Source organism: Neltuma alba, unplaced genomic scaffold (assembly GCF_004799145.2).
Source record: "Neltuma alba isolate B1F8T4 unplaced genomic scaffold, ASM479914v2 tig00012754_pilon, whole genome shotgun sequence".
Taxonomy (NCBI): domain Eukaryota; kingdom Viridiplantae; phylum Streptophyta; class Magnoliopsida; order Fabales; family Fabaceae; genus Neltuma; species Neltuma alba.
In genome coordinates, this window is record NW_021637168.1 from 32,450 (window position 1) to 45,382 (window position 12,933).

General features: G+C 36.0%; 1 protein-coding gene and 1 pseudogene across 1 annotated transcript; one reads left to right on the forward strand and one right to left on the reverse strand.

Moving 5' to 3' along the window:
• The first annotated feature begins 203 nt into the window (after positions 1-203).
• LOC114730664 (auxin response factor 18-like) lies at positions 204-3,902 on the forward strand (annotated as a pseudogene).
• A 4,700-nt stretch (positions 3,903-8,602) lies between these two features.
• Positions 8,603-11,471, reverse strand: LOC114730662 (uncharacterized). Its single transcript, XM_028917770.1, has 3 exons — positions 11,136-11,471; positions 10,188-10,584; positions 8,603-9,309 (listed from the first exon to the last, which is right to left on the reverse strand). The coding sequence occupies exons 1-3, from the start codon at positions 11,299-11,301 to the stop codon at positions 9,021-9,023; spliced, it is 852 nt and encodes a 283-aa protein (XP_028773603.1). The 5' UTR covers positions 11,302-11,471; the 3' UTR covers positions 8,603-9,020.
• Positions 11,472-12,933: the final 1,462 nt, after the last annotated feature.

Here is a 12,933-nt window from a genome sequence, read left to right on the forward strand (position 1 = left end):
TGCATGAGGGGGGAAAAGGACGGTCTTTTTTTCATGAAAGAAAAGAAAAAAAAAAAAAAAAAAAAATGATGGGCTCGGACTTCGTATTTGTCCTTCTCTGTCAATCCCGTCCGCTTCACATTGTGGTCGGCAACTTAAAGAACCTTAGACGCGTGACTCGCTGAGTACTGCCTTTCCTTCTGCTCTCTCGACTCCCAAACTCTCACTCTTAGCTCTCCTTCCTCTTCCCTTTTATCTGCCTTCCCCATCTTCCTCTTTACTTCCTCTCTCAATCATCCTCTTTCTTTCTTCTCGAACCATCCCCTGCTCTTAATTCTCTTTCTGGGTATTTAATTTGTATCCTTACCCGTCAAATCTCTTGATTATATATGCTATGCACTTAAATTCTTTTCTGGGTATCTTCGAATTTCAGTTATTGTTAATTTTCCCTATTGTAACTGCTTTGAATTGCCATACAAAACCTCTTTGAAGAAAGGATTTTGTCTTTTTTGTTGCCTTTAAGATGTTTCTGGTTATGGATGAGAGGGTTTCATCTGAAAAGTGCTTAGATTCTCAATTATGGCACGCCTGTGCTGGTGCGATGGTTCAAATGCCACCCATCAATTCGAAGGTCTTCTACTTTCCTCAGGGCCACGCAGAGCACGCTCAGGGAAGGTAGGGGAAGGTAGATTTCGGCTCGACCCGAATTCCTTCTTTCATTCCTTGCAGGGTTTCTGGTATGAAATACATGGCAGACCCTGACACGGACGAGGTGTTTGTGAAAATGAGGTTGATCCCTCTAAGAGATAGTGAGATGGGTTTTGAAGATGATAGTTTTCTGGGGAACCATGGAGTTGATGGTCAAGAAAAGCCAGCTTCTTTTGCGAAGACACTGACTCAGTCTGACGCCAATAACGGTGGAGGTTTCTCTGTGCCTCGGTACTGCGCAGAGACCATCTTTCCTAGGTTGGATTACTCTGCAGAAACCTCCAGTTCAGACCATTATTGCCAAAATGTGCACGGACAGAACTGGAAGTTTAGGCATATCATAGAGGGACCCCTCGCCGGCACCTTTTAACAACTGGATGGAGCAATTTTGTGAACCAGAAGAGGCTCGTTGCTGGGGATTTCATTGTGTTCTTGAGGGCTGAAAATGGAGATCTTTGCGTTGGGATAAGGAGGGCTAAAAAGGACGTTGGTGGTGGAATTGAGTATCCAAAGGTTGGAATCAAGCAGTCCTCTATTCGGTGGGAATTCAGGTTTCATGCGTGAAGATGAAAACTCATGTTGAGGAGAAAATCTCATGAGGAGATCAAGGGAAGAGTGACCGCTGAATCTGTTATGAAGCGGTAACTTCTGCTGTAATGGCAGGCCCTTTGAGGTGGTCTACTATCCACGAGCTAGCACGCCGGAATTCTGCGTTAAGGCCTCATCGGTAAGGGCTTGCAAATGCAAATACAGTGGTGTTCTGGGATGAGATTCAAATTGCCTTTGAAACTGAGGATTCCTCCAGGATCAGCTGGTTCATGGGGACGATATCTTCTGTTCAGGTTGAGTGATCCCCTCGTTGGCCTGATTCTCCATGGCGTCTTCTACAGGTACACAATTTAGAATTTTGTGTTTCTTGTCTCCAATGTTTCACTAGCTTGAATGTCGGAACGAATTGGATTCTCTAGGAGTATTTAGATCCCACACTGGATGGAGCAATTTTGTGAACCAGAAGAGGCTCGTTGCTGGGGATTCTATTGTGTTCTTGAGGGCTGAAAATGGAGATCTTTGCGTTGGGATAAGGAGGGCTAAAAAGGAGATTGGTGGTGGAATTGAGTATCCAACTGGCTGGAATCAAGCAGTCCCTCTATTCGGTGGGAATTCAGGTTTCATGCGTGAAGATGAAAACTCATTGTTGAGGAGAAAATCTCATGAGGAGATCAAGGGAAGAGTGACCGCTGAATCTGTTATTGAAGCGGTAACTTCTGCTGTTAATGGCAGGCCCTTTGAGGTGGTCTACTATCCACGAGCTAGCACGCCGGAGTTCTGCGTTAAGGCCTCATCGGTAAGGGCTGCAATGCAAATACAGTGGTGTTCTGGGATGAGATTCAAAATGCCTTTTGAAACTGAGGATTCCTCCAGGATCAGCTGGTTCATGGGGACGATATCTTCTGTTCGGGTTGCTGATCCCCTTCGTTGGCCTGATTCTCCATGGCGTCTTCTACAGGTACACACCATTTAGAATTTTGTTTCTTGTCTCCAATGTTCACTAGCTTGAATCTCGGAACTGAATTGGATTCTCTAGGAGTATTTAGATCCCACTTCCTAGCGGCTAAGTTGCTTCCAATGTTGGCTTCCATCTTGAATGGTTTGCCATAAACTGTAACAGACCTATAATGAATGCTGGAAAAAAGATGGAATGAGTCAAAAGCTTATCAGCTTGAGCCGATTTTTCTTTTTTTCTGTATCAACAGTTGAGTAATACCTGAAAATGAGCGGGATTTTTTTTTCCTGGATTTATGTAGAATTTACGAGTTTTTATTCCAGATCAGTAACACTAACTAATTGTATTAACTGTTATACAACCATCAAGTACTTAGATTGCAAATTAAGCACTAGTGACTTATTATTGAGCATTACCTGTGTGCCAAATCAATGCTAAAAAATACCCAGTTCATTCATTTTACATATTTGGCTTTAAAAATGCTTAATATGATTTTTTTTTTTTTTTAATGTTGTCATGTTGCAGGTAGCATGGGATGAACCAGATTTGCTTCAGAATGTTAAGAGTGTAAACCCGTGGTTGGTTGAACTAGTCTCAAATATGCCAACGTTCCATCTGTCTCCATTCTCACCACCAAGAAAGAAGTCACGGTTTCTACAGCATCCGGAATTTCCTCTCCTCAATCAGCTTCCTATGCCACCATTCTCCGGAAACCTCCTCAATCAAACTAACTCCCCTTGTAACGTTCATGACAGTTATAGTCCTGCGGGCATACAGGGAGCCAGGCATACTCAATATGGTCTCTCTCCATGTGATTTCCCTTTCAACAAGCTGCAATCAGATATGCTCCTGGGCAAACTTCCGAGGCTCGACCATGCTGTCCAGCCTCCTAGACCTCCTCGTAGTGCCTACAATAGCAGCAGCCTGAAGAACAATGCTGAAATATCATGCTTGTTGACCATGGGAAATCCCAGCCCGAGCTTGAAGGAACCAGTTGATGCCAAAACACCCCATATACTGTTGTTTGGTCAACGCATTCACACTGAACAGCAGAGTTCAAACAGTAGCTCTGCTAGTACAACTGGGAATAGTTCATCCGAAGGGACTTCCCAGAAGGCATCCCATGTTGTTTCCGACGGCTCGGGTTCTGCTTTGCACCGAAACAGTCCAACAGAGAATTCTTCTGAAGGAGGGTCTCCCTGGTACAAAGATCAGCACAATTCTGATATTGGAACCGAAAATGTTAACCTCTTGTGCTTGGCTTTATAATTCGTTAAAATTGTTTCAGTTATTGTTGCGGTGCCAGTGAGTTCTTGAAGACAGCAAGGAGGCAAAAATTCTTGCAAATTCCAGCTGTCTCTCATAGCATAAGTTTTCCTTTGTTGTATAGTGTGGATTTTGATTTTGATTGTCATAAATCTACTCAGGCCATAAGTTGCAAGTTAACGAAAATATTTCTCATTTGGTTCATAACCACCAGCTATTGCTGCAGCTGAATATCCCCACTTTGATGAACTATAGTGGTAATATTTTCGTTAACTTGCAATCAACAGAGGTTCTATTTTGTAATTTTGTTTTGGAAGATGAGGGGAAAATCCCATTTATTCCAATCAGGGAATGTTGTAACTCATCAGTATTGTCGAAGAATGCTGTATTTCTATTTCATTCTGTGATCACCCTCTTGACCCTCAAAGTAAAGTATTGTTCCTTCTTTGCCGTCTACTTTACCATATACAGTTGAGAATCCCCGCTAAAAAACAAGATAAATTCAAGGTATTGTGGAAAAAAAAAAACTGTTGGATTATAGTTAAAAATCCCAAATAAAACAAAGAAGTTACTCAATTTCTGGTCTTTTCTTCTGTAGCTTGCATAGAGGACTTATAGGAGAACGGATCATCTCACACCTATCATTATTAAAAAAACAGCGTGAACATAGATTGAGTTAGGGTTAGGGTTAGGGTTAATAATTATAATATCAAGTTGATAATCACAAGAGAGGCTATACGCAGGCAACACCTGGTTGTAGACTCCGTTGTTCTTTATTTTATTTTGTGTTATTTATATATATATAACTCTACTTTTGGACAGTATAAAGAGATTGAAGCGTGTGGCTTTGATTTAAGAGCATCTAGTCTTGGCAAGATGCTACATAGCCTTGACCAGTGAACCTTTGTCCCCAAATACTGGCAATCCCTTGTTCACAATCTGTTGTTTTATTAAGTGGTTGAAAAGGTGATAATGACATCCTACATGATTAAGAGAAGAGAATACTAAATTTGAACTGTGTAGATGTAATTTGAATAATACAATTTCACAACAGATATGAAGAAGAAAGCTGCAAAGGAGAGAAGCCGGTTTTACGCGTTTGGTGAAATACATGAGACGTATTGTTTGGTATGCCATCATTTTAACTTGATTATTAGATGTTGCTTAAACATGGTATTTAATCGTAGAATTTTAATTTTTGACCAAGTTAGGAAGTTTTTATGAATTTTGGTGTTGTTGATATTCAGGGTCAAAATATATACGTGAGACTGAGAATGTTGGATATTTAAAGGGAGAATTATATATTTATTGTGGTGAATATCTTTCAGAGATCTAAAATTTACCTCAATCATTAAATAATTTTTTAAGAAATAAGTGAGGAAATCAATTCTAATTTTTGTTCTCACTCACTAAACTAACTAACTATTTCTTAATCCTTATAGTAAATATAGGAAACTTGAATCCCTGGATATCTGATTAGGTTTGGATCCTCAAAAATGTTAAACCACAGCTTTCACATTGAATGAGTGCATCAATATGATACATCATATCTAATTAACACATAGAGTAATTGTTTCGCTTCATTTTCTCAAGTTTCAACTAACAGATAATAGAGGTTAAATGTAGCTTTATAACTAAATAACCCCTAGATCTTTATTTGCTGAATCAGATTTATAAAGAGATTTCTTTTTTTGGTATGTAATGAGCATATGTACACTCAATGACGATTGATTCAAGTGGAAGAGATTCTTTTTAAGTAAAATTGGGGCTTCAAATTTTTTGGATGGAAGAAATTACATGAGAAAAGTTATCTCTAATTAAACTTGACAGAGTTTAAATATGAAACCTAAGAATACATGATATCATATAGTTATAGTGTTAATGCCCTTTTTTTTTTCCCCAATAAATGTGTCCACATTCATCTAACATTATGAAATATTTTGTGTTTAGCACTCTAAAATATTTTGTCGTATAATTTTTCCCTTAAAATACTTATTAAGGGGTTGGACATAAAGAAAGTAATTCAAAATACTAGATAAGTGACAAAATATTTTAGATACTATACGTATTTAAAAAAATACTTTAAGATGTCATATGAATCACAAAATATTTAAAAGTGTCCAACATGTAGAAAAATATTTCATGCTACTGGATCAACACTAACCCATAAGAGTATATTAAAAATTAAAAGATAATATCTGTTGCATCAATTAAAAGATAAGATCTGTTGCATACATATACATGCACTTATTGTATGCAATAATTTTTCTACTTAAACAGTGGGCTGTCTCGGCAATAACATGATAAATTTAATAATGCCTTAGACATTCTAATTGTAATTATTATATGACACAGCTATGCAATTGTGACGTTAACGTTTCCAAATGTATAAATGCTGCAATAAATTAATTAATTAAAAGGGCAAAAGGATAACTTTGTAATCCACAGTCCAGTCCCCAAGAATGGCGCAGTTACAGGAAGACAGTAAATGAAACGCATTGGGATCTCAGTTTAATTCATTAATTAATCAATAACTTCAGAAATTGTTTCAATATTTTGGGTGATTAATTAGCTTCAGATTCTGACTTACTCAAGCATCAAAGATATTAATGGACCCATTTGCTTTTAATTAATAAAATAACAAGTTGAAGGTGTGTATGGTATTGACACGAAGATACGCAAAAGTCAAGGAATACAGCTCAGTTCAACAATCCCGTGCCCCAAACATCGCCACAAGCCGTGTGTTTGTGTTGGTCAAAGATTTAATCTTTCTTCATTTGTTTAATCCTAAGTTGCAGTAACCAAATATGCATGCCCTTGTTGCTTCATGTGAGTCTCCAACCCTGCTGTCATCACTCTGGTTTCTTCCCACTCTCTTCCTTTCCATCATGTCTCTCTTCTCTATTCCACTTGTCATGTTCATATCAAATTTTAATCATGGAATTCAATATATTTCCTCCCATTTCAACATATGAGCTAGTTGAAGAGTTTGTTTTGATCATAAAGATAAAACCTTTATTCATTTTGCCCTTTAAATTTACAACATCTGCTAAATTATTCCTGTTTGATTGTATATATTAAAGGGTTTTACGTCAACGGGTATCTTTTAATATAAATGATTAAATAGTATAGTTTCCTTAATTTTTACTCTCTAGTCTTGTATGTAAGAACTAGTTGAGGGATTTGTTTGGGTTTTAAATATAAGAGCTAGTTAATTATTTATAATTGAAGGGAGTATTATAGTAGATCATCCACTTTGCAAAGAGAAACCTATCCTTCTCAGATCTAGACAGACCCAATTCATTTCCCAAATGATGCATAACTGTAATTAATTAGAAAAAAATAATGGGGTTTTAGCTGAGGATTATTTTATGTTCATACTGAAGTCAACCCGACTGAGACACCAGATTTGCCACATGGGGATTGTCGAATGTCATCAGGGTTCAACTGGTTAGGTATTTGGGTCTGCAACTTTGGGCATTTTTTAATGAAAAGGTATCTGATGGATTGGGAGAGAAGAGAGATTGAACGTTGGTTTGAAGTTTCTGTCGTGTGAGGTTAGGTTTTAAGTCAAAGATTTGTGCCTCAAAAACCAAGCCAGAGCAACAATTTCCAAACACAGAGATTATGGCTTTTAGGCTTCTGGGTTAGACATTGGATCTTATGACCTGTTTCTGTATTGGACATTGGGAATCCTTAAATAACACAGATCAAGTTCGAGATTTGTTCACTCCCAATTTAAATCATAATTCGACATCCTGAGCTGTAATTTATGTGGCCAAAAGTATTATTTACTAAACATGAAGGGGCCTTATATGTAAATTTTGTATAAAAAAGTCAACTCCGTCTGTAAATCGCCACATAGGGTTAAACAAGTTAATTTATCACCCTAATTATTATGCTCACCAAATGGGTATAAAAAAAAGGAGCTTTTTCGTGGGTCCACGTTTGGTTCTTTAAATTATTATGTTTGCTTTTCTTTTTTCCCGGAAAAATTATTATGTCTGCTAATGCATGGGGCATTGCCTATTAAAATGTGATAATTATATAATTAACTAAAATTTACAGATTCAATGGGCCATAAGTTGGCCACTTCATGGGCTGGATTCTTTATAGTTACACACCAGAGGCAGTTTCTGGCATATCATTGATCAAATGGACAGAACAAAATTTTACCCCCCCCTCTCCAAAAAACGACAGAACAAAATATAACACAAATTTGTGCAAAAAAAATATAACACAAATATTTTCTCTTTGGTATATACTAACACAAATATTCTTTGTAACTTTATATTGAATGATTGGACATGTGGAAAAGCCTTGATGAAAGATTATATCGTCCAAAGCTAGAGATCGGTAATGTCCTATTAAGTGTTTGCAATCTCCATTTCATGATCTTTATTAATGATATTAGGAAGCTAGTTTTAATCTGTGTCTTGTATATTGGTTTGTTGTTAAAAAGTTGTCTACTTATTTTTGTTGTTATTGCTTGTTTAATTTGTAATACATTCATACAAAAAGAAAAAGTGTATGTAAAATCCAGTGATTTAATTAAAGAAAAACAAGAAAAATATATATGCAAACCCATTACTCGTGGCCAAGCTTCATCCCCCAACTCCAAGTGATAAAAATTACAACGATAAATAAAACTTTAGTTCGACTTCAAGAAATAAACCAAGTTAAAAACTAGAACATTGTTTTATTTGGCAAGCAAATTTCTGTTCATAATCAGGCACCATTCACTTGTTTCTACCACCTAGGTTGTGCTACTGTTTGGGGTTACACCATGCTTTGCATTATTTTGCAAGGTAAAACATGTTACAAAAGTGCTTTTGGGTTTGTACAAAAAAAAAAAAAGTGCTTTTGGGTTCGCCACCCCAAACACGTTAGAACAAGGCCTATAGAAGAATACTGGATCACTTTCAATCTGTGGCACTCCGGCCACATTCTGTTATTCCTTCTAAAACAGCAGCTACAAAAGTCCTATTATAATTCAACAACAAACCATCTTAGGCAGAGTATGAGTTAAGTATCTTGATCATTAGGACAAGCAGACATGCAAAAAATATATGGTCATCTAATTATCTCCACAGATGAATCGATTTTCCAAACAAACTTGAAGGTAGCTAAGGCTCAGCAACAGAGTTTTTGAAAGATGAAACAGAGCCAAACCTCAATAATGCAGTAGATGATCATGTCTACTCTCGCACAGAAGGATGGCAACAACTATACAAATGTTTACAACCGGTTCAGCCAAAGATCCTACAAGATTCTTTGAATCTATTCCTTTGTTTTATACCTAAGAAGCAGGAATACCACGACACAACGAAATATGCAGTGCCCTAGTACAATTTGAAGTGTCATAAAGTGTGAGTATCAGACACATAAAACAAGTTATGGCTCTGTTTTTTCAGAGTACTAGTGCTTCATAGGTTTTTCCATGCACAATTAAAATATATATATTCACAACATTGATTCTAGTAACAGACAGAACCTTCGTAAAATTTCTTTTCAACAAAACCTGTTTGACAGCATAAATATAACCTGCAAGCCAAACTAGCATCTAAGAAGCAGTTGAAACACTGAGAAGCTTCATCATGAAATTGAACTTAACATCTGGTGAGGTCTTTGGCTGGGGCCAGTTTGCTCCTTCGGGCACCTTAATACTTTTGAAGCCTTGGCCTTGGTATAGCTTTGTGGCTACAGTATTGTTCAAATCACAGTGTAATGCAATTGCACGACATCCCCAGGTTCTGGCCTGAGATTCTGCTTTTTCCACTAGTTTTTTAGCGATACCCTTGCGTCTGAATTTTTCCCGAACTGCCACATTGGATATGTACGCAACTCCAGTCCTACAACATAAATAGTTTTTTCTCAAGTTATCAGAAAAGATTTACAGGTAAAATCTGTTCATAACATGTCAAATCCATAGAGTTTGCTATCTTTTGGCAGTCTTCCAGTCATCTTTTGACATCGTCTTACAGTTTATTTTTGAAGAATTGAGCATGTGAATGCAAGCCTTACAATAAGTTTTTATACTAAATTTCAACGAAATAAAATGTAAAGCCAGACCGCCAGGATACTGTCATTATAAAATAAGTAAAATATCGAAGAACTTTGAGGGACAATGGAGGTTTTAGAAGCCTCCATGGAACTAAGATAACGAATGCAGGGTCAAAATGAATTAGGAAAAATGCAACTTGTGCATATCTTGCTTAAATTCAATCCCCTTTTTATAATTACTGATCAAGTTTAAGAGATCTGAAAAGTGATACTCATAGTCTCTTTGACTGCAATATTTTGCGAAGTACTATATATAGATGACCAAATGAAGGGGCAATAATTATATATATAAAGTTTAAGCAAGACGCTTTAACCACATATACACAAGTCAACATAAATTGGATGCATTTCACTCCAAAAACAAAAAAAAATCATAAATTTGGTGCAAGACAATAACTGCATATACTAAAATTTAGGCTGATCCAAATGAATTCCATTTTTAGTCAGTCATGAACCACAGGTTAGTTCATTAATTTCCATTCCCAAATTAGGATTTTGCAGGTAAAGTTAGCATTTTTATTTGCCAACATACAACGTCCTCCAGGAAAATGGTGAATTCACAAATCAAAACTTGACATCATTTTACTGGCCTGATCTTGAGCATCACCAGTCCTAAAGACTGATAAACCGAAGTAATCCAAAATCCGGTGGTAATTTCTGCACTCACCTTCTCTGTCTCAGCGGTCCTTTTCGCGGTAGAAAGTCTGCAACAGTATCTACCGTTAATATACCAGCCACATATCCCTTGTTGAGGCTAACTCTCCCATCAAGACCTCCAATCTTGAAATCTTCATTCCCAATGAAGAGAGTTTCATTAAGTGAGCTGCCAATAACCGCAACCAAACAGGTTTTTTTGCAACCATTTGGTAAAGAGAATCCTGCTAACATTGCCACCATTCTGTCCATCCTCAGAACAAAATCCAATGGGAATGAATATTCAGGGAAGAAGGAACTGCAGTGAGTCTCGGCTACTTCCCAACAGTCTTCTAACCTGGCCTCTCGAACTATGATTTCCGGAGACATAGTTGGGAATAGATCAACAACTTGACTAGCTCTGCAAAGTCCTACATCCCAACACCAGAAATTTAACTACCCTGAAAGTTAATATCTCTATATGATAACTAGCAAACTCCCCCTCACCCCATGTAGAGAGTTCATCCTTCTAATTAAGTCTTTAATATAGAGCTAATTGTAATTCATTTTTATGGGACATGTAGAGTTACACAGGATGCTGCTCATAAAAAACAATGTTATTTCATATTACTCAAAAGTCATTAACTGGATTGTATATTTTATAGTTCATTTATCTAATCATGTCTTCCCTTAAACTGATTTACCATTTGCCCTCAGGCAAAAAAAACATTTACCATTTGCCAAATTTTTTTATATCTTCTTCGTTCAGTTTTGCTATTCCCCTTCCTAATCATGCCAATATCACAAGTTGACGAAAAGCCTTTGAAATTTCTCAGACCCATGCCCCATCCCAGAATTACAGGGTTGATCATAGGCATGCCAAAAACAACAGATTCGACTAGCAATCAACAGCATTTTTTAACAAGAAAACTTGAAAACGGAAAACCCGCCAGGGCAATGTAAATGAGAAGCTAAGAAGCACCTGATTGGCAGAGTGAAAGGAAAGAAAATCCATTAGCAGAGGAAAGAGAAACCCTTGACGGGGAAGACCCTGGTTTTCTGAAATTAGCGAAATTGAGGGAGGACGAAGATTTGGAATTGTTTCCAGGAGTTGGGGATGCTGAGATTCCCAAGGGAATAGTCCGCATTTCTCGAAGGGTGTATCTGATAGTGGTGGACCTCCCTCAGTCAGAAGAATCCCAGGATTCTCTTCTCTGGATTCTCCACACAGCAGAGGGTGCGAATCATGAGGCAGGAGTGCAGGACCCAGAGAGAGAAAGAGAAGGAGGCCGATGAATCCGAGTCGCTAAGCTTCCAAATTGGACTACCTTGTGGCTAGTAGGCCGTGGCAAGTGGATACGAGAGGTTCCGTTTGTTGCCACAACTGGGCTAACGTTGCCTTGTTTTGTTTCTTCGTGTTAGGTCTCTAACATGGCCATACACAAACTTTTTTTTAAGAAACAGGGGATTGGCCACTACCTCCGGATTTGTTTAATTTTTATTTTAATTTTAAATACAAGACTCTAATTTATTTTGTTTCTTATATATATTTTTAAGATAGTCTCTATAATAATAGTAGTTCTAACCAATATACTCTTTCGGTCCTTAATATAAAACCCATTTAATTAATTTGATTAGATTAAGGAAATTAGGTAAGTTAGTTAATTATAGAAAATGTGACACGTTTTTCCTAAAACACCATAATCATCTTTCTTAATACTCTCTCTTCCTCTCATACTTGATTATGGTTAAGGAAGTATCCATAGGAATAATTTAGAGAAAACTGATAAATATGAGAAATGGGTTTTATATTTAGGACCAAAACCAACTCAACAATTGAGTCCTATATTAAGGACCGGAGGAGTACTTGATTAGCAAAAATATTTTAAGAAAGACAATATTTATTTATTACAAATAACTAATTTTTTAACATACTTAAATTAGTCAACTAGTTTTTATATTAAGAACTAGAGGTGCTAATAAATTGCTAGGAAAGGAATATGCTACTCTCTTCGTAAATATAAACATACACACACACACTACTTGCGGTTGTTAATAATTTAATATAAAAATTAATTGATTAATTTAAGTAGATTAAAAAATTAGTTAAGTTAGTTATTAGTAATAAATGGATGTTATTTTTTTAAAAATATCCTTGCTAATCAAGTGTATTGGCTAAAACTAACATTATTATAAAGACTACCTTGAAAAAAATGGATAAATATGAAGACAAAATAAATTAAAGTCTTATAGTTAGGACCAAAATAAAAGTCAAGTGAGTTTTTATATTAAAGACTAGAGGAGGTAATATAATACAGCAGCTAACTGTAGGATTGGATTTGTTTCTAAGTATAATATCTTAATCTACCATATTCTTTGTATCTATTATTTTTTTTAGAATTAATTTATTTAACTTATAAACTAATTTATAATCTAATGTTATAAAAAAAATATTTTAAAGAGATCATGTAATATTTGTTATAACTAATTTATTTATTTATTTGCCTTTTTTTAACTATCTAAATTAGTTAAGTTGCTTGAGATGAGCATTTAACAATGTATTTTAGACAAAAAAAAACTAGTTAGTTCAAGGGTTAGAAAAATATTTTATTATATTTTAAAGTTTCTCTATAATTTTGTAATCAGTTAATTGTTCAGAGATAAAATGTAATTTTTAAAATTAATAATTCATATTAAAATTTAAAAATACATGCATATATGGTTTATTTAATTACTTCTCAGATTCCAATATTTTTTTTGAAAAATCCTCACTAATTATT

Bases quoted from the DNA above. Each gene is read 5' to 3' on its own strand.
- LOC114730662 (XM_028917770.1), bottom strand. From the start codon at position 11,301: ATGCGGACTATTCCCTTGGGAATCTCAGCATCCCCAACTCCTGGAAAC. The intron at 10,585-11,135 runs GTGCTTCTTAGC...GTTGGGATGTAG, and splicing joins CCTTTCACTCTGCCAATCAG to GACTTTGCAGAGCTAGTCAA. The intron at 9,310-10,187 runs GTGAGTGCAGAA...TTTATGTTGTAG, and splicing joins GGACCGCTGAGACAGAGAAG to GACTGGAGTTGCGTACATAT.